At 43.7% G+C, this 22,829-nt stretch overlaps 1 protein-coding gene across 2 annotated transcripts in view; it reads left to right on the top strand.

Moving 5' to 3' along the window:
- arb2a (ARB2 cotranscriptional regulator A) overlaps nt 1-22,829 on the top strand; it is a 172,351-nt gene that overhangs the window by 96,402 nt on the left and 53,120 nt on the right. For both annotated transcript variants that reach the window (XM_033619777.2, XM_033619776.2), the window contains exon 9: nt 15,287-15,403. In XM_033619777.2, the coding sequence (XP_033475668.2) occupies nt 15,287-15,403 (117 nt within the window). The remainder of the gene's footprint in view (nt 1-15,286; nt 15,404-22,829) is intronic.

The following is a 22,829-nucleotide window of genomic DNA, read 5'->3' as shown; positions in this document are numbered from 1 at the left end:
TTTTTTTATTTGGTGACTCTTTTGTCACTCATGAGCTTCTTCCGTCACCTTCCTGCTCTCTCTTACCACTTATCTGTAAACTTAGCTCTTATTGTTTCCTTCCTTTTATCTCGTGTCTCGTGTATACGGTCTTTGCTCTTCGTTTTTGCTTCCAAATTACTCACTTTCCTTTTCCCTTCTCTCTCTTAACCTCAACTTCACATCGGCCTTGCACCTTTATTCTTGCCGTCTTACTCCAATCCTACACTTGAGACTGACCTCACTTCTTTCTGTCTCCTTCACACTGTTTTTTATATTTTAACATCTCTGTCCAAGAACAGCACTTTTTTCCCACTGTTTCCTACCTTCTCACAGTCACTGCCTACTGCCTACTTGAAAATACATTTGAAGCGCTGCTTATTTATTTTGTGTAAAAGTGCTGAACTTAATCATAATCTGAAATTTTTATTTCAACATAATCTTAAATGTCAAATTATCTGTAAAAGGCTTTTTTTCTTACCTGAAAATGCAGGATGCTCTCAGTTTACTTTGAAAAAGTATCCTCATTAGTGTCCTTTTTCTGAGCTGATGTCACAGTTTGCCACTTTTTGCTGTTTGTCCTCTTGCTCTGACTAACTGCTCTGAATTTCCACGCATTCACCTGCTGTGTCTGGGTGTGTCAGCTGGTTACGACCTAGGTCACCTTCACCAGAGAGGGGATACGAGCGGTTGACGTGAGGTTTGAATGTGGTGAAGATGACATGTTGACAGCTCAAATGAATCGCTTGTCACATGTCATTTTTTTTTCCTCCCCCCGCCTTGCTAATTCTTCCATGAGAATGCATACAATATATGAGAGGAATCTTGAGGACATACGGGGCTGCAAATTGTCACTTGAATTCAATACATTGAATCCAGTTTGCTTTCCTATGTTTTTTTCCCCCTTTCTCTCCCCCCAAGACTGTGAAAGGTCTCATTCTGCGGTGAATGTAGGAAGAATAAGTCTTAGGAACTGAAAGGAGAGTGTCGTTTCTGAAAAGCTGTGAGGAACAGCTAGGCGGATCCTGGTGCAAATGTCAGTGAACTCGGTGACTCTGAGGTTGAAGTTTAAATCCTCTTTCCCTCCTCTGCTTCGTTTCTCTCATTTTCTCTCTCCTTTTTGCTTTTTCCTTCAAACTCTGCATCTCTATCCACGCCCGCCTCCTTCACTCTCTGCTCTCTGTCTTTCACTGCTTTTAAAGTTCATTGAATGCAGTGTTGGTATTCTCTGGTGTTTTTGCCTTGCCTACTCCAAACCCTCAGCACCAGGGTCACAGCATTCTTTTAGTGTGTTTGTAAAGAATGTTTCAGTGTCAGTGCATCACCTGCAGACTGTGCCGTTTATTTCCTGCACATATCTCCAGTGTTTAAACGGCCGGGGTTGGTGGCAAAGGAAAGAAACAGGCAATTCCGCAGTTTCTCAGATACTTCATATTTCCTGCGCTTTAAGCTTGAAATACCCCATATTGGCTATTCAGCTGATCTATACCCAACTATATAGCCTCCGATACTTATGGAAAGCTGAGTTTGAATCCTTTATGGCAATTTTTTTTTTCCATGGGTGTGCTTTAGTTATGTACCTGCAGTAAAACATATTTAATTTTTTAAGCCTGGAAAGCTGACAGTGAAAAGAGATGAACTGTTTTATGTGCCATTTTAAGGCTTTATGTGCTGTGAAATACGATGGGGGTTATGAAAGAGCAAAAGCAAGGGAAAGAGAGGAAGGGAGAAGGAGAGCGAGCGAGAGACTCCTGGTGTGGAGCAGCCTTTGATGTCTTAGCTGGCTTGGAGCTGAATGCGGAACTCACTGAAGGGTAGGCCTTGTTTCATGGTGGGAATATGAAGCTGGATGTGCTGTCCGAGTTTAAAAAAAAAAAAACACGCACGCATTTGCACAGATTTTTCTTAAACGCATTCATGTTTGTGTACACATTTTTATCTTTAAGCATGAGTGTGCATTTTGCTCCAAAGGCTTGTTTGTTGTCGCAGTAAGCTCGCATTTCTGCGCCCGTCATGTCACTCATTAGTTTGTGGTTCATGTTCAGATCAGTTACCAGGCCACATTGGGTGGCTCAGTAATTCACAGTCAGTGTGTGTGTGTGTGTCTGCGTGTGTGTGTCCCTGTCTCATATATATTCCGCTTTCCTATTAGATGGCTTCACACCCGACGATTCCTCTGGACTCCTCTGACATCGGCTTTCATGCATGGCCTGCCTGCCTCTCTCCCTTTCCTTCTCCCCCTCTCACTTTCTCGCTCTCTCGGCCTCGAACATTAAAAACATCTTGGTCGTGTCAAGACATCTTTTAACCCCCCACCCCACCACCACCACCCACCTACCACCACCACCAACCAGCTAACATGCACAATACACCCCCACCCCCCCATACTCGCTCCTTAACTTCCTTTCCCTCCATCCCTCTCTTTCCTTTCCCCAGCATCTTGCTCCCTCCACCTTACTCACCCACCCCCACCCCTGTGCCTTCCACATGTGATGCCACTTCTCCCAACCTCTTGCTTCTCCCCCCTTCCTCTCTCTCTCTTGCTCCCCTCCTGTATCTGTATTTGTGGCTTTGCTTGGGGGTGATGGTTAGTTGATTTGGTCTGATTTCTCTTTGATGAAAACACTAGGGGGCACTGCCTGTCCTTTGTTACCCCTCTCTTTCCCTGAGCAGGCTTCGATGCATGTGTATTTTTGTGTGCTTGTGTTTTGTCTGTGCCTGTGTGTCCGCGCATGTGCTCCTGTTTGTGTTTGTATTTTGTTAAAAAGCAGTCCCTTGTCTGTAATGGATGACACAGATCTGCATTCAGACAGACAGGAAGGCAGGCAGGCAGCAGGTCTCTGGTGGTCACCAGGGCTAGTGCTCTGCACCCGTCCACATCCCCCTCCCTCCCCATTCCCACTTCCACCCCCTGTTTCTGTTTGGTGAACCCAGGGGTGTAGGTTAATGAAAAGGGCTTGGACCACCGAGAGGAGCGACAGTCATCTCCCAGACACCTCTGCTCACCTCCGGCCCTCTGAGACCCTTTCTCCATGACAGGCCCCCCTCTCCGCTCCTCTCTCCCCACATCGGCCCTCCTTCCCCTGGGTCACACCACATCGTCTGGCTGCCCGGTGGCCGCCAAACCACAGTGTGGAATTAGACAAAGGTAGATCAACTAAAACAAAGAGTGGGGCATTTCTTGAGTGTTTGAGAGTTTCTGTGTGTGAGGAAAAAGAGAATGCATGAGAGCGACTAACCTCTTCATACAAAAGGACAGGGATTTAGACAAGTGACATTCGGTTTGGGTCAAGACAGAGTCGGCCCTGAAATAAAGATCAGCTCCAGACACCAGAGTGGAAAGGAGGAGACAGAGAGGACGCAGACCTTTGTCTCTACTCCGCTGGTTGAAACCTTCTCACGCAATCCACCTCATGGTCACATCAGCAGGACTCTGTGCATCTTTTCTATACACACAATCCAAACCATACAAGTAGTCATCAAGCGTACTTCTCTCACGTATCCTTAAGTCCGCTGATGAATGTGATTGTTTTTGAAGGAAACTCTGAATTATTGATTTGTTTTGGGATTTTTTTTCCTTTTTGTGGTAAGCAGACAGCTGATGAGGGGTGTTTGATAGTGCTAATTGGCAGCTCCCGTCCATGCAGTGTGTGGTTGGTGGTGGGTTGGGGCTGGGCGAAGTGAAGCGCTGCTATTGTTTAGAGGTGTCAAACCCAACACAGAACAAAGAGGACGGGAGAAATGTGCTGTGCTCGCCTATCAGTGTGCTGAAAGCAGCTAAAGTACACACATACACACTCATACACACACACACACACACACACGTATAAATATATATTGCATATATGTATGAATGCACATGTGTACGTCCGTCCACACACGTACACAAGCTCCACAGCACATTACCTGGAGTCACACACACCAGCGCTCACTCACACCGGCATGCACACACTCATACACACACAAACACCCACTAACGCACACATGCACACTCTTAGACAAACAGCCTGAAAATGACAAGATAATCACCACATTCAAACTTACCTTCAGCTCTGGGTAAATGCCTTTCTCTGAGATAAACTAATAAATATACTGTTTTCTTTTCAAATGTTCTCCACTGAAGGCCCTAATTACCATATGCTGACAAAGACCTGACAGAGGTGTAATAGTTAAAAAGGTAATTTGACTACAAGTAGGAGTTTGGGTGGGGAAAAGGGTCAGCGTGCTTTCCCCCCACCCCCACCATCCGCCTCTCTCTTTAATGGTTTATTCACGCTTTTTCGAGGACTTTTTGCATGATTGACTGACAAGGTCTTTTTCCGAAATAGCATCTTCAGTAATGAGAAATAATTGACTCCCTAATCAAAAAAAGGGTTCATGGAATCCACAAACCCAACTGTAATCTTCTGTGGCATTTCCAGCAGAATTGACAGTCCTCATAGCTTCAGGCTCTATACCACTTTGATTTAATTGCTTTTTTTTACAAGATTAATAATATACTTTATACTGAATTGCGTGTGTGTGTGTGTGTGTGTGTGTGTGTGTGTGTGTGTACACCCTGTATGTGCTTGTGTGTTTGTGTGTGTGTGTGTGTTCCTCACTCTTCTCTCAGGCTTTGTTTTTAATCAATAATATCACTTGAAAAGCACTTCAACTGGTGGACTACTTTTTACAGATTTTACATTTAATTCATTAAGGGATTCGCTGCGGTGATTTCATTATGTACTTTAAAGTATATTGTTGTGGTTGTTGGGCACATTATTTTAATAAACTACAATATAAAATGTTAGAATAACAAAAGTAAATTATTACTACGTACACATGGAAGTGTTCTTATGTTTTATTCAAAATACAGCGTCTGCTTTACACAACAGCATAATAAGTATTATAATGATAACAATTCATTAGAAATGTTATTTTATCTATTTGAACGTCAGTGTGCAGTATCTCATTAATTTAGATATTATTTTATTACTTTTTTACACTTTTTTCTCTTTCTTGAATAAAAGCCAGAGTTTTAATTTTTATTTTTAACTTCAGACTATCTTTTACTATTTAAATTTGTATTTAAAGTTAGAAGGGAAAGTGTTTTGCTGTTAAATCTGGTCCATCGGAACATCGTGATACAATTCAGGTACATGGTGTGGGTTTATTTTTTCCCTCTACCCTGCCAGTCTCACTGGCTAATTGAATTGCTTTGTGTTTTCTTACACTCTACATTAGTATTATTTTTTAATCCTTTAGTCTTCTGTCTTGATTAATTTGGACATAAAAATAATAATTTAAGTGAGTGTGCCTTGAGAACTGCAAAGTTTTTACATGATGGGGCAAATTAACTTGTAGCTTCCTCCAGCCTGTCCAATTTGTAATATGGCCTCAACCCCTTCTCCCTCTCTTTCTTTTCTGACTCATCTTTCCTCTCGTTAAAAAGCTGTTTTAAATCATGGCTAGTGGCAATGAGAAGTTAATTTAAGATTGTTATATATTTCCATTAATTTCAGTTGGCCTTCTGTAGTTTCCCCTCCCTTACTCTCTCCTTCCTTTGAGTGCAGGGGGATCACAGAGCCTGCTTTTTCTTTTTTCTATTCATTTTTTTTTTTTGCCCATTTCTGGGGCTCTCTCTTTCCCCCTTGCCCCACAGCACAGGAAACGAGCAAATATGAAGGAGCAGAGGATGATAACTGAAAGGAGGGACACTCTCTTTGTCACTTTCATTAGCACTGTCTTTTACCCCCCCCCCCCCCCCCCCCCAAAATCCCCCATTTATTTATTTATTTATTTTTTTTGGTTTGTCCATGAGCGGATTCTCACTCAGAGATGGGTCGAGTGGCCCTGGAAGTTTAAACAAAACAGAATCCAACTCCTGCAGCCCTGAAGGGACACACACACACACACCAAACACATACGCACACTCGCTCACACACCTGATTTGCCAGTAATGTGCAGAGCAGCAGGCGCCTCCAGATTTGTTGTTTTTGTTTCATTTTCCTTCTCTTCCTCCTCCCCCATTCACAGCTAAGGTGAAAAACAGTCCACCGAGATATTTGGTAGATTTCGCTATTAGCAGACTCCACCTTTTCAAAACACTTACAGTAGCTGGACTTCATGTGTTGATTTGTGTAGTATGAAATTGAATTTGTCCACAACAGTGATGTATTAAAAGAAAAAACAACAACATCAAGAAACGGGAATTTCTTGATAACAACAAGAAATGTGGAAAAAGTCACACAATAGTTAAAATTTAGCTCTACTTAAACCTCCTCACAACAAATTTAGAAGAACTGAGTGAAAATTCCACATCATAGCTTGTTGAAATTTTCTCACTGCACCCCAATTTAGAAATTTTGGCTTGGATACCAACTGTGGGCTCAGTTAGTACAAGGAATCAGTGTTTATCAGCCCCTAAGGCTGTGTGTGTGTGTGTGTGTGTGTGTGTGTGTGTGTGTGTGTGTGTGTGTGTTTGTGTGTGTGTGCATGTGCGTGTGTGTGTCTCAGAAATGGACAGCAGTACCCGATGGATATTTAACACATTAGCTTTGGCAGAGCTGAGAGTGGTGTGAAAACACACTGATTTCCTAAGTGGCAATCATATCAGCCTCGCCGTCAGAGAGGCAGCAGAGAGCAAACATCTGTGTGTGTGTGTGTGTGTGCGCCCCAGAACATGCACGCAAACTGTTTGTGCACATCATTTAGACATTGACTCCAGCAGTGCTTTACAGTAAACTTTGTCTGTTTATTAGTGTGTGTTTATTTAATAGAATCTGTTTTCTTTGTCTCATTATATTCTGCTGTCTGTGTTTCTTCATGATTTATTTTATCCAGCTACAGTTTCATCTGATGCTCAGAGTCGCTTTCTGTCTCTTTATACCTGTGTCTTTCTTGCCTTTCCCTCCGCCAGCTCAGGGTTTAAGTCTTCCTGTCAGTCTCTAAGTCTTTCCCTGTTGCTGTATTTGCCTGCTCTGCATGCGTGTGTCTTTCCCTGTCTGTCAGTGGTAAGCTGTCTCCTCCCTGCCAGGGTTCAGGGAGCCCTCGGTTCTCCTCGATGTCAGTATCACCCTGAGTTACGACACAAAGGTCTCAGCCTCCTCCTCCACCCACCCTTGTTAGGCCCTCTCGCTCGCTCCCTCCCTCCATCACTCCCATTCTCCCTTACCCTATCCATCCTCGTCTCCAGCCGAGAGTCACCCATCCGAAACTATGTTAAAACAGGGTCATCCCCCTGCGTGCACTTAAAGGCTGTCCCTTTAACCTGCTCTGAAATACTTACGGCTATTATTATAGCTTATAAATCATTAAGAAAGTTTAATTATACGAAAATTTCATGGTGGAAATGTGCAAGCTGACACATGGGAAGGGGAATTTAATGGGCCAGCAAGTCCCAGCACCGTGAGGGAAAATATTGAGGTTAGGTTTCTATTTTACAGCATTGCCGGAGGGTTGGGAGACAGGGAGAAAGACACGAAAGAAGCACTTTCAGAGGGAGAGAGAGGGAGAGGAAAAGGCGAGTGGTGACAATGAGGCCTAGCCTGTATCCAGTGTGCAAAAGTAACTTTCTCAATTCACTCTGTAGACCAAAGCCGCTAATATGGCCAGTTGATTTGGGAATGATGAAGACGTTGCCCACCGTACCTTGTGCTGGTTTTCTTAACTAAGATGTATTCCAATTAACACAAGACTTTAATTAGTCGCCATGCCGTAATTTCACTTCGTTAAGGAATGCTGCCTAATTAGAAATTACCATTTGGAGAATTTCTGTAATTGCTGTCGCCAAACAATATATGAACATCCCTAACTACTAATGTTACAAAACTTCCCCTGTCCACTTTCTTAATTGTGTCAATATCATTTCAATGTGAACATTATAGGGATATTATTGATATAGCTCAAGCAACAGCCTTTAATTGTGACAGAAATGTAAATTGATCAAACTGTTGGGAGTTAATATCGTTAACACTTACCACTGTGCAGATGATGTTAATTAGAAATTAATTGAATTCTGTTGTGGTAACTATAAAATATAAAATGCTGCTACACATTTGAGCATCTGCTCGGGTGTGTGAGTCTGAGTGATTTGACTGTAATGTCTTTGCAATAAAAGAATTGTCTGTCAAGTGAAAACCGATAGGAATTCAAGTGTTTTTTCAGGGACTCGTTATTATTTTATGGAAATATATATCACTAGCAGGAAGGAAAAGATTTACATGGGAAATTGTGAAAAATGTGAAGAGAGATTTAATGAGCTGCATACAGGAAAGCAGGGTAAGTTGAGGAAGTAATGTAAATTTTGAAATTTTGAAATAATAAATAAATGTATGATTGCACAAACCAACGCCCTCACTCTGTAAAACTCTTACTCAACTTCGTCTTGAAGAAACAACAGTTGCTTTGCACCAGACTGCTGTTGTTTATGAGCACTCCCTTACCCACAACCCCATTCGTCCCTCCCCGATTCCTTCCCTCCATCCCATCCTCCCTGCCCTCTCTGTCTCTCCTTCATCCTCCCTTCCTGTCTTCCTCTTGTTTTCCATGTGGGCACAAGCGGGGCGCAGCGCCCACAGCCGGCAGGTTTCCTGGCACGCCGCTCCTCATCCTCTGCCTTTTGTTTCCACCAGTGGACACCCCTTCTCCACTTCTGCTGTGTCAGTAAATATTTATTGGCCTTCCTTTTCCTCACCGCCCCCACTTGTTGGTGTGTATCTGTAGCTGTATATACACGTGTGTGTGTGTGTGTGTGTGTGTGTGTGTGTTGTTTGCATGGCTACACACACACACACACACACACACACACACACACACACACACACACGGAGTCCTCCCCAACACGTACACAGCCATACACCACCTCCCACTACCCTGTGTCCGGTGCTGTCACTCACACAATCCAGCAATGCCCCCTCCTCACCCTTTAAAGTCTCACCCTGTCTCTCCATCCACCATCCTCCCTTTCTCTCTCTGTCTCTCCCTCTTCTTCCCTCCATCATGCATGTGGAGAACAGCCGTGACAGGAAAAAGGAAAGAGAGGAGGAAGTTATTGCAGTTTTCTCCTCTCTCGCCCTCCCTCTCTACACCCTCACCATGACCAGAGTTCATGTGCTGGAGAGTCAGAGGGGGGAAGAAAAAACCCCTGTAAATGCATGTGACCTCAGTGAGCAAAACCCCTGCACACTCCCACAACACTGAAAGATGCACACACACACAAACACACTCCCTCTCGCTCCCTAGGGCCCTGTGGCCTCGTGCTAGAGAGGGCTTCCTTCCTGCAGTTAAGACAAAGGAAACTGGGGACCGACAGGGGACCTGGGACCGCTGCTTCAAAGCCACAGGAAGCGCTGGTGTTGTCTCTTCCTGTGGAGGGTGTTGGAGCGTGGGGGGCCAGCTGCCTGTGTTTTCACAGCCAGGGACGAACAGGGATGAGTGTGTTTGTGTGTGTGTGTCACAGGCAGTGTAGGTAGAGTAGCTGAACACGTTGCACTCCCACTCCGATCCATCCTGTATGACCCGAGATCAGCTGCAAGCAACATGCAGTCATACACACATGCTGTAGGAATAAGAGACAACGCACACTGACATCATCTCTGTGGTGAATCCCGCAGTCGTTAAAAGCCAAATCCAGATGAGGATCATGAACTTAACCACCGTTGATCCACGAGTCTATTGTCCTCATTGATTTATGATAGAAAGAAAATCACTGCCAGAGCATCAGTCAACCTTTATGTTTGTTTTTCCAGCCCTTGCCACTGTCTTTGCCGACTCTACACATGCTCGCAATGTGTACATGTCTGTGTGTGTTTGTGTTTGTGCTCCTGTTCCAATGTTGGCGTGTAGGGATTTATGGGGGTGTATGTGTTAGTGTGTCTGCGCCATGTGTTTTCCAACCTTCCGGTGTGCACCCGCATACATGTTTGTTTGTTTTTTCTGTGTTCGCCCTGGCTTCTCTGATGCTCTCCTCTTACTCTCTGGCAGCAACAGGACAGTTAATCAATCAAATATTTAAGCAGTGCTTCAGTGCTCAGTGGGTAGTCCTAGATTATCTGTGGCTGTTGGCAGTGCATGGCGCAGCCACATTATAAGCCTCGTCTCTGACTGGCATCGTCACGGGGCGCTTCGCTCGCTCTCTCTCTCTCTCCCCTCCTTCCCCTTGGCCTCTGCTCAGTCTTTGCTCACTCCCACTAGCGCTCAACATTTTGTCCTCTTCCTCATTCTCACTCATTTTCTGTCATTCTCTCTCTATCCCTTGTTTTCCTTCCTCTTGTTTGCTTCTCTCTATTCGCACTCTCTCTCTATGTATAATTGTGGCTTTTCACATTGACTATCTGACAGTGAGCAAGGCCCCTTAAAGAGCTCTCATCTTTATGTCTTTGGCTGTTTCTCTCTTTTCTCTCGCTCTGCATTCTTTCTAGGGATAAGTCTGCCTGTCTCCCCACGGGGATCTCCATTGTGGATTACCATTCAGTTTTCTCCCAATTATCTAGTGGCTTTCGCTGCCTTTGACACATAATTATCAAAGGCCTAAATAATTGTCTTTATTATTGCCGGTGTTTAGATGTAGCGTCAGCGGAGCAGTCGCGAGCAAGGGAGCGTCACGGGGAGAGGAGAGAAATGAAGTATTTATCTCGACCAGAGATTAGCTTAGCATGCTGTTAAATGATGTCTCGTCGCTTATTTCAACTCCTCGTCCAGATAAATAAACATGATTAATATGCTCCCCCTTCCCTCCTTCATGTGCACACCCTCACTTACATATACACACACACACCCACACCCATCGCATATCACATTCTTCGTCAGTGTTGAAAATAAGATTATGCACAACAAAAAGTCTAGCAATTAGCTGGCTTTGTAGCAGGAAACAGCTTAAAGCGCTAAACACTGTAGTTTGCTGAGGGCCATGTGAGAGGTCAGGTACAAGATACAGAGGTTAGAGGAAAGTCTCCGCGTGTGCGTGTGTTTGAGTGGCTCCAAATGCGGAGGGGATGGCTATTTCATAGAGCTTGTGAAAAGCTGGATTTAGTAGAATTGTGCCAACCGGGGGGTCAGAAATCTGTGATGTTTGCGGGTCTCTATAGCAACCAGGCCCTCTGCAGAGAAGTCAGAAAAGAAATGGTTTATGAGGAAGAAACAGAGAGGAAGGGGGGGAAAGAGGGAGAAGGATTTCATAGTTCATCCAGAGTTTGAATGTAGGTTGGGTGGGGGGTGAACTCAAAGTCTGCATCATCAGTTGTGACTCAGCTTTGTTATCATGGCTCAGAGGAATGTGAGCGTGATGTGTAGCTGCGGTCAAATTAAATCCAAATCACAGTGAGGGAGTGTGTTTAAAAACAGCGTGTTAGAAATGGGTTAAGAAATTTCTTTTACACCTTTCTTTTTGTGGCGCTAAATTATGAAAATGGCCTTGGTAATTTCATTGAATTCAATTTTTATAAGCCTCTAGTGGTACAGAAGATAGATGAAATGCATCAGACTTGTAATAAACATTTCATCAAGGTGCTCCAGTGAGTAAGGACGCCACCCTTGAGACTGAGGACTTCGGTTCAGACCCCTGTGATGGGACGCATCATTTCCACTTAAGCTTAAGCTTCTACTTATGTTTTAGAGACAGTGAAAGCCTGCTCGCTTCAGGGATGCTGTTCTGAAGCCGACCCTGTGGTCTGATCTCGCTGTGAAGTGGGCCAAGGGAAAAGAGAATTTTCCTCATGGGGATCAATAAAGCATTCATAAATATTCTTTGTTGTGCACATATGCCTGTCTGTCTCTCATCTGTCTTCTTTCTCTTCTCATTCCCTCCTTTTTCCTCCTAGTATACTACTCTTGATATCCACTCACCTTCCTTGTATAACCCTCTGCCTCTCTGCTCCCCTTTTCTTCAAAAATTTTTACACGCAAGCCTCCCATGTCCAACCCCCACCCGAGCTTAACTTAGCATATCCAGCTGCTTTAGCGTTAAAGGAAAGGCCAGCAGAGAGGCGGCAAATGTCTCAACATCTGTGTGCTGGTTTTAACTCAACAAGTATTTCCACATGTTTCTCTTCCTATTTTCCCTGTCCGATACAAGACTGATCACAACAGCTGGCCTGTTTCCTTGTTAAAGCTGCAGTCTGCGGTTACATAGTGGATTAGCACATTTAACATTCTGGATAAAGATGGCTAACACTAACACACAAGCTAACATGGTGTAAAAAATTATAACATGATGAGTCATGATGAGACAGCTTAACATGACTACCCACTTGGGAGCATGTGGCTTTATGGTAACTGGTTTCTAAAGTTAACCATGAGTATCACCCACCTAGCAGAAGACATGGACACGCTTAGATCTAGCTTTCATCATGCAGCTAACCACAGTTGTCATTGTGGCTTGTGAAACATGGGACCCAGTGGTGTCAAAATCATTGTGGTTAAAGGCCACACTGCAGAGAGCACTCTCTCCTGGAGTCATTATTTGTCAACCTATTACCCCAACTGTTACCACAGCCTACCATATGTGTGTAGGCATTGCAGCAATGAGAGCTGTCAGAAGGAGTGATTGATATAGCCAGTGGTGGGAGATGGAGTTCTTTGGTCTTTAATCTCTGGTTAAGACGTCATCAGGAAAACAGACTTTGTTTGGTGAAAGTTGCTGATTTATTTCTGCCCTTCCTCATTTCAGAAAAAATAAAACACTGTCTTTGAATAGAAAATCACAGCAAAACTTGAGCAGAGAAGTTTGTTAAAGGAGGGCAGGGACAAAGTAGTTTTTTGTTGTATTTCAAACCAGTAAAATGTAGCGAGGGAGAACTTGGTTTTAACTCCGAAAAAGCATTCAGAGATGCTGAATGTAATCAGTTTGAATGGCTGCGTTAGGATTTCCAAAGGTCTCGTTATCCCGTTTCTTGAAAAACATTTTCTCCTGTCACTCGTCTGCTTGATGAGACAGTCTGTCTACGCAAGATTAATCATGCACTGTCTAAATACTTAAGTCCAGTATTTAAGTTCCAGACGTATCCATCCAGCATCATCCACAACCTAGCTTCACTCCCACCTTACCAGCTGTGCCTTTCTTTGTATATCCCTTTATGTTTTTCTAACCGCTGTCTGTCATTCACTTGCGTCTGCGACAAACTGCCCCTCTGTTGAGCAGTGCTCTCATATCTGCGCACAGTCATTCCTGCTAACAAATGCACACAATGAAGTACGTACCCACACACAAAAATAGTTTATTTTGGCATCAGTTACCAATTTTATTAAAGTTCAGTTCCACTTTTAATGTAGCAGTGATATCCAGTGAACCATTCTCATGTAAAGTACATTTTCCATTAAAAAATGCAAAAAAAAGTTGGACCCAGATGTTTTAAGGGGCATCCAATAGGAGCAAGTAGAGGCCTATTTATCCACTCGGAAAGTGGAAAAAAAAATTCAGCTTTCTGCCCAGACTTGGGTGATGTTTTTGACTGGTCTGAAGTCATGTGCTTAGCGTTTTCCATGGGCAGTCAGTCCACTGTCTCCTGTTTCCTGGCCTCTGCTAGCAGCCCCTATACTCAGGGACTGGCCCGTTTGGCTAGCGCCAGGAAACAGGACCTTGACTGACACCTCCAGTTTTAAAAGGTTGACTTTGCTACTCCCACGGGCCCAGTTCTGCCAGAGGAAAGCTTTTCAACCAAGCGTGGATGAGGAGGGAGTACAGAGAGGAGTGTGTTTCCGTGTGTGTGTGTGAGTGTGTAGGATTTTGTGTGAGCGATCAAATGTGTCTGTGCATACATGTGCAGCGTCTGTCTTCTTTTGTTGTCTATCTCTACAGTTGTGCACTTTTTTTTATGCTTATGGTCTTACCTCCCCTCTCAGTCTGCTCTATCCTCCATCCCGGTGAAGACGCTCCAGTGGAAGCCTTATCAGCTGTATGATGTATGAGTCCTTAGCACCTTAATAGATTCAATTTATCTCTATACACTCCCACTTTAATTTGGCTGGGCAAGGGAAGATGTATTCAAATGCCCACCGTCATTTTGATGCACAGCCAACCTACAGCCAATCTTGCTGGCTGTAGATGACCGGCGTTACTTGTCTGTGAACGTGTATAAGATATAAGATGAGTAATTTCTCCAGCCTCAGCCCCCTGTCTGAGTGTCAGGCTCAGATCTATATTAGCAGCAGCTTAAACCCTCCCAAACCATAGCTTTGGACTCCAGTCACAGCTCTATTTTGTTTTATTACAGTTGGACTTTTATAGCCCAATATTTATCCTGTCCTTACATGCAAGCACCACCTAAGCTCTGATATTCCAGTCCCTGCCTTGGCTTTAACATTACCTCGATCTCCCACTGAAGTGCTGGTCTTATTCTCAAGCTCCAAGCCATAAACACCATCATCATTTTAAGCCCCACAGAAGTCCAGTAGTCCACGACAATGCCAAGTTTTTTCTTCCCCTAGATGAAACTTAAGATGAAGCTTTAATGTAGTTAAAATTTGGTCTGTGTGGCCTTAGTGCCTTGTGTAGTTGATTAGTGTATCACCAAACTTAGTGCAATTGTGCACCTCTGTGCCTTTACCCAGTCTCCCAGCTTCACGAAACCTATACAATAAGTGATTGTTAACCTATTGTTGCAAGTCCTGTTCTCTTTTCTTCCCGTTTTATCTTAAAGCAAAGCAGAGTGAAATGGCTCGTTCCCAGGGCCTGGCTTACAGTACTCCTTGGGGTGGGACCAGCGGTGTGGGAAGTCTATTGTAGTGCAGTAACAAGTCCTTTGCGTGACATTTTCCTTGGCGTTGACATTCAGAGGGGAATAGGAAGACGGGCCTGCCGAAGCCACATTCTCTGTGACATGTGAAGGGAAAGGGTATTACGAATGGGGACAGAGGTATTTGAACGTGCACAGGGAAGGACATTTGCACAGAACGTGACAAGGACACGCTATGGTGGAGCAGCTCTTTCATATTTCACTTTATAACATTATGCTATACACCAGGTAGAATCTGTATTCGCTGTCCACTGGGCCAGTGCTATCGTGGTCCAGGGAGTAGGCTGACAGTGTGATGGACAGGGAATACATTTTTTATTAGGCAAGTATCTACTGACACAGTGGGTATGCCATATTAAATAATTTTACTCACATATATGCAATCAAATAGAAGATTTTTTTCCTCTAAAGAGGCTATTGTATGTCTTAAAGCTTAAGGTCTCTTTTTTGTCTGAAACAAATTGTTGTCTGAAACAAATTGTTGTCATTAATTGTGATTGTGTCATTAACATGCTGCAAGGCTGACTAACACAAATTTGTTTGCTTTTTTGTGGCAGATGAATCAGAGGGAAATGCAGGTGAAGAACAGAGTGTGCGCCGTGGCTCTGACTGACTCTGCTCACAACATCTGGCTACAGGAGACCAGCAAAGGCACGCAGGACTGGATGCAGCAGGTGAAACAACCACACATGCGCAAACAACACACAAACGGAAGGCAAACAAAGACGCTGTAAACTGCACAGGGGTCCATTCCTGAGCTCCCATCTTATCATGTATATTCACCCAGCCGTGAGCTGAGGTCTTTCAGATTTCGCTCCTCTCTGATTTCTCCCTGCACAACCCCGCTGACCTTCACAGGTACCCCTGACCAACACCGAGCCTTAGAAGTCATAGAGAACCATTGTTTGCATGTTTTCCCTCCCTGTCTTTTTTTTTTTTTTTTTTTAAACTTGCCCCCGCTTTTTCTTCCTGGGTGCATGTCAATGAATAACTAAGACAGTCAACCCTCGCTTGTGCGTGTGTATGCGGCTGGGCATGCATATGTGCATGCATGCATGCATGTGTTTATATGTGCTCGTGGGTAAGCGTGTGAGATAGAATGCACGTGCACATGTGCATTTGTGTTAGCTTCATTTTAGCACTTGCCCTTTCTGGTGTGACCTCTGCGCCATACGCAGCACCTGGGCTCACTCAGTATGCACATACAGATGAGGACCATCCAAGACCAGAGCTGCTTGAGAGCCAGGGATGCAAATGTCATGCACACACACACACACACACACACACACACACACACACACACACACACACACCATACCTTTATTTGTCTTACATCCTCTTTTATATCCCTTGCCTTTTGTTTTTGCTATTTCTGTCATCTCCAATTTCGTGTGTGTGTTTAGTTTGTGCGCTCGAGTGTGTGTTACTTGTCTGTGAATGTGTATGTATGCTAGTTTGAGTGGTGGGGATTCAAGGTTGCACTGGCCCCCTTCTCCTTGTCTGGCATTTCCTATTTTTGATTCATCTAAGGGATGTTCGGGACACAGCATAATTGGAATGTTAAGTGATTTTCTATTTGTGATGATTACCCAGAACAATAAATCTGAAATAACCTTCTTTGTCCAGTCGGAGTAAGGGGACAGGCAAGGATTCACTCTCTCTCGTACTCATTAACCCACGGTCCTTTTTTGGCTGAATTAAGAGAGGAGCCCACCTAATTAAAGGGCATTTTTCTAGAGGGAAACAGTAACACACCTATGCTATGCTATGCCCTTCTCAATGATACAACAAAAGCTAATTTAAAAGGAAATGTGTAGATTTATAGATTTAACAAACTCTAGATTTATTCTGCTTTCAACCTTGTTTTTTTTCTCTCCCTCTTTTCCTTAAATTCTTAATTCTCTAACTTACCAAAGCAGTTTAGGTCTCACTATTCTAAAAGAGTGCTCATTACTTGTTGCTAATTCCAACAATGTTTATACTGTGTATTTCTCTCAGGGACCATTAAAATCATTATGTTAATCATTACATCAGTTTTATTTAACATCAACAAAAAAATATGTTTTATCTTTTGAAACCCAAATTAACTTTAACTTAATTATCAGGAAAACAAACCATGTTGATGCCTTTTATCCTCACCACGTCACTGATAGAAAAATTGGTACTCAGTATTTTAACACAAAAGTGTTTTGACATTTTCTGTCTCTGCTAATTTAGTGTCAGATGAAGACAGCTATTAATGATAAACGCCGTAGATGAGATATACATGATTTTTGGATATGTTAACATCTGATAGAGATTGAAGGGAGGAACTAACAATAATATTGTTTTGTATTTTCAAAACTTCAATTCAGTATTTCATCACATCGCTGGCTTCTGGGCACGGATGGCAGTGCTAGTTAACAAGCCCCGGGTCAGCATGAGGATTGAGGTGAATCCAAAACCTAATCTGTCCCTATTCATTTACATTAGAAACCAACGCGGGGTATGTGCAGCGGTTCCACCAAAAGGTCAGAGTCCCTTTGTGTTCCACCCAATATGCTAATGATCCAGGGCTTTCTATCACTGGCTCAGTTTCCTGATGTTTGGCTTTGAATGATCACACAGTGCACGTCCATGCAGTTTTTGGTTCAGTGCAAAACATAGACACTCAAGCACACACAGTCCCCGACAATAGATGCATACAGTGCCTCTTTTTAACATTTCTATACAGGTATAGATACATGTTTACATTTATACATCTTTACTTACTTTTGCTGCTAAACTAACCAATATCGGTCTTGTAGTGCAAATGCAAATGGATCAAACCCTGTCTTGCTGTGCTTCTCCCAGCAGTGCAGCTGTATCAGCAGACAGGTGCTAGCATCCTCGCCACTGTCGCCAAATTCGGGTTAGGCCATGCTTTAAACACAGAAATTTTAGCTTGATTTTCAGATGTTTGGAGTGGTCGATGTCTTTCCATCTTTGGTTTTTTTGGGACTTGCTTTTATTGTGTGTAAAATTAACGAGTTGTCATCGACTCGAGTAACATTCACTTCACCTGCCTCTCCTCTTCCATGCTCTACTCGGTGTAGGTGTGGACAGGCGAAGCACCACCCTCAGTGAGGCACAGAGTCTGTGATGACAGCATATCACATTAAAAACTAACACTGACTCTCACACAAATGCAAATCACTGATTTCCAAATAAATGCATATTGGAGTTATTTTGGCATTTAAAAAAATATCTTTTTGACCTGGCTGGGGTTCCTGTATATCTACCATCATATCGACCATACACAGCTCAAACTTCAACATGAACAACAGTTGCATTGCACACTAAAATTCAGGCATACGCAACACACACACACAGGAAGGGCAGTCCAGAAGGTGCTGCACATCACAGAGGGGAGCTAGCACTGAACCTGCATAATGCCCTGGGTGGTGTATAAATGTGGGTGCCCGTACGAGTGGGTGCATGTGAGGTCGAGGCACCCCAGCAGTGCACTGCTCTGTTCTCCTCGGACAAAGATAATTCCCTCCCTCTGGGGTTCAAGAGGTCACTGGATGGTGGGATGGAGCGATGAGAAGAGGCGAGTAAAAGAGAAGAGATAGGATTTAGAGATCAGCGCCTGCTGGGCCAGGTTATACAGACCAAATGGGTCAGACGAGGGGCAACTGACGTCACTGCCAGAAGACAAAATACAGAGTGAAGGTAAGAGAAAAGATAAAAAAAGGCAGGAAATAAGCAGAGACAGAGGTAGAAAGACCCCATCCATTGACTGAGACAGAAAAAGAAATAAAGTATGGGAAACGTTCAATTATTTAGATCCCGTTGACTGCCGCCGAGAAAGCACAGGTTAGAGCTGTGGAAAAGGAAAACAAAAAGACAGGTAGGATATGAATGGAGTGAATATAGATGGAGGAGAGAAGATGAAGAGATGTATGTGGAGATAGATGAGTAGCATAGTGAGGAGAAGTGAGTGAGGGAGAGAAATGCGAATGATGGTGTACAGCTGGCAGCCTGTCACAGTCTCCAAGGTGTCTCCTGTCACTGTGCTGGCCTGCTGTCACACTCTAGTGGCCTGCCCAGAGCACACACACACATACACGCACACACAGACATACACACATGCACACACACTCACATACAGAGTACACTATGGTCATGAATAAACCATCCTAATCCATAGAGATTATACAGCTACTGGAGGAGGTGGGAGAGAGACAGACACAGAGAGAGTGAGCAAAAATTGATACTCAGGACTACTTTCTGAGAAGTTAGGTTGCAGGCTGTCATGTGTGTTATGGTTTAGGAGACTTTTGTACACTTAGCACAGAGTTTCTATCATGGGACTCAGTGCTATGGAGAGGTGGAGATACTGTTTTACCACATATTTTTTTGCTTAATATTTGCATTCAGATCTTTAATTTCCAAAAACAGTAAGATAATTATGCAACTTATTTTGTAGTCTTTATAAAGCTGTTTTGTACTCATTGTGACGACACAAATCTGTTAGTGAACTCTGGCCAAACATGAGTTTGTAGTGTGTCACGTTATTCTGATGCAGCTTTGGAAGGTAGGAACTACACATCCCTTTTTAAAGGCTCCATGTGTGTATTCCTGTGACACTTGACTGTGTAGTGGATATGAACACCTATGAGAGACCTATTTGGTCCTTGTGAAGGCTCCATTAAATCACCCTGCCATCAGCTGAGTGCAGTGTTTTGTGTCCATTACTCTCTGAGCCTCTGTGTGTGTGTGTGTGTGTGTGTGTGTGTCTCTGTTGTTTATGTGAAAGAAGCAGGCTGGCTTCCACTGCGACTTGCAGAAGGCAGCAGGTGGTGGATCGCACACACACTCTCTCTCACACACACACATACATATACACATAAAAAGAAGACATCTTTTACACCCCTCTAGAGCATACTTTTAGCTTAATGGTTAGCTTTAGCACTTAGCTCTTGGCCTGTAACTCACCGCTTTTTAAGGATCTTTTAGAATTTAGATTCTGCATAATGTTGGTGATGGGATTTAATCATAGACTGTATAAAAATAATGGACATAGCCACCATGACATCATTCACTGGATTGTAGACTCCCATTTTGAAGCCTTGAGTTTGCATTTTGGCAGTCACCATCTTGGATTTTTGGAGCCAGAAGTGACTATATTTGATGAGGGGGTGGAGCTGACACATAGACTGTAGTAACTCCTCGCAGACAGCCTGTTGCTGAAAGCAGCCTTGTCCTTAATTTTGCCTAACATTAGCATTTATAGAATTTTACAGATGAGTTATATAAAAATTCACCCACTGTACAGTTAGTCGTGAATAACAAAATTAGCTATAGAGACATAACATGAGGGTCAGTGGAGATTGACTCACTTTTAGAGCCAGCCTCAAGTGGCCATTCATGTAACTGCAGTTTTTGGCACCTCACACTGACTTCATTTTTCAGCCCCCAAGGTTGCTGCTTGGATTTAAGTGAAACAAAAAGCATTCTGCAACAATATGTCTTACGGTGTGTGTGCAGTAGTACATGAATGAGTTCATATCTAGCACAAATCCAAACACAGACAGACACACACACACATACAGACACACATACACAGAGCAGCAGAGGTGGGGGGAGAGTCAAATCTGTTTACATGTTTGTTTCTCTGACTGCCTTTAGTTCAATGGCACCATTGATCGGCGGACGAGCTGCTTGAAGTGATGATGCTATGCGTCAGAGGCAGCCGATGCGATGTGCCATCCTTTTGTCACGTCGCCCTCCTCTAATCCCAGCCAGCAGGCCTTGCCTTTATGTGACTGCTGTTATGCCTGCGGTCTCCCACAGCACTGGGGCTGTGTGTGCTATGTGTGCGTGTGTGAGTTTGCGTGCACATGTGTGTTGTTGCCTTGACAAATCTATTCAAACCCCGGCCTCCCCGCATCTATTGGTAGTGATGGTGGAGGTGAAGGGGGAGGGAGGAGGGCCCTTTGAAAGACTCCCCTCCTTCGCCTCTCTCCAGCCGCCTTCAGCCCACTGCTCCACAGCCCAGCTGACATCTTCCTCCAGACAGACTGAATGAATTAAAGGAGATACAATGAGACACTTGATGTAGCAGTCAAGGAGCCCCACTGCTTCTGTGCTGCTCTACACTGCTCTGCCCTCAAGCCCAGGCTCAGAGGAGAACACATCTAGGGCACAGCAAAAGATCTAAAAATACACAATATGCCACTGTTTACCAAGATGACTTGTCGTCTTCTCCCGACACTAAACCCCCCCAGTACTCCTCCCCTCCATCCCCCTTCATCTCTCTGCCGATCTTTCTTCAACCTCTTTGGCTCCTCTGTACTCCTTATACGACTAGCACTTTTGATCGACAAGGCTGAAGAACTCAAATATAAGCAGAAGAGTGAAAGGGCATTTCTGCTTATAAAAAGGTGGATTCAGTTTGTGCCTCAGTTGATTTTTATTTATTTTGATTAGATTGGAATAAATCACACATGAGCCAAACCTAAGTTAAATAACTGGCCTTGTTGTGCACTTTTCCCAACTGAATTTTGTTTACTAATTGATATCTGCTAAGGATTTGCGTATATGGGTCAGATGTTTCATCATGATCATCCCTCACAATGAGCCTCTGTATTTTTCTCCAAGCTTACAGTAGATAAATCACTGGGGGACAAAAATATACATGTCAAGCAGACAGTAACAGAAGAGATTTACTTTGACATAGCTGCAGAAATGTATGTAGACAAAAAAGTAACTGCCAAGACAAGCTCAATTTGGCATCAGTGTCCCTGTGCACCTTTAGTTTTCACACAGAAAAACATAAACATGCCTGGGAGTAGGCTGTTTGTGTGGAGGGGTTAACTTGAGGGATGACAGCTGAGTAGAAGTGTGATGTGACCCTGGATTTTTTTTTGCATGTATGTAGTGTGTGTATGTGTTTTCTTGGAGGGGTTGAAGTGGGAGGCATTTCATAGATTTGTCTATCTATTCCCTCCTCTTACGGGGCCTTGGGAGTCAGGGTTGCTGAGGGCAAAAATGCAAAAACACGTGTTTGCATGTGCATTTGAGTCTGAGGAGTTCACAACGCTACACAACTTCTTGGGAGACCCCCCGTAATGCAGTCACTGACCCACACAGGCACACACACACAAGCATGTGCAACACTGTAATGGCTGTCAGGGGGCCAGGGTGAAAGTAAACAAGGGCAGATAAGCAGTGATTCAGAAGGACGCCAGCTGCACATTCTAATCTCTTTACATTTTCTCTTTCTTCTATTGAACTTTTATCTTATCTGGAGAACGTCTTCTCCAAGCATTCCTCTCAGCCTCCCTCTCTCCCTCTCTCCCTTCTCCCTTGTTTTTGTACTAACCTTACAAGCCTCAGCATACCAATCCACATTGCACGGTCAGAAGGGAAAATACACTTTGATATGTTGTCATCTGTTGGCCCAGAGAATGAAAAGTTAAAGCACTGCAATTGTCAGTTGTTTTGAAGTGTGGCACTGATGCAGTTTATTAATTGTGCATTGGATTTAACCCTGATGTGTCTGAAACAATCTAGCAGGTAGGAAGACACAGACAAGAAAGTGGCACCCCCAGAATTTTTTCATAGGGGTGGCCAGATGGGGCCACTGAAAATCTTGGGGTGGCACACCAAAAACAAAAGCCATAACTGAATCTCTGTTATGTTGTTGTCGTACATAGGACATTGAGTTGGGTACCTGCTGAGTAACCAGCGGAAAAATATATTTCTATAAAGTCATGGGTACAGGCACAGGTAAAAATGAGCTCAATGCAGATGGGCAGTGGGTGAGAACAAAATTATCACCTGTGCTCAAGCTGGCCGTGTGGATATTAAGCAGCTTCTGCCTGATCTGACAACTGTGTCACACTGCAGCATGACAAAATATGCAGAGAGCATTCGACAAAACATCATTCCGGAGTTGAGGATGCAGCTGACTGATAGCAATGAGGCCGTTATTTTGGATATGTGGACAGATGATTTCCGCAAAATTGGTTAACCTTGTGTCACTTTGCACACATCAACAACAATTGGGAGCTGACTGAGTGAGTGCTTTGCACAACTGAATGGGACTGTACATTACGCAAAATGGTGTAACCA

Source organism: Epinephelus lanceolatus, chromosome 9 (assembly GCF_041903045.1).
Source record: "Epinephelus lanceolatus isolate andai-2023 chromosome 9, ASM4190304v1, whole genome shotgun sequence".
In the NCBI taxonomy this organism is placed as follows: domain Eukaryota; kingdom Metazoa; phylum Chordata; class Actinopteri; order Perciformes; family Serranidae; genus Epinephelus; species Epinephelus lanceolatus.
The sequence above is the reverse complement of the archived record's forward strand: the minus strand, read 5'-3'. Positions and strand labels throughout refer to the sequence as shown.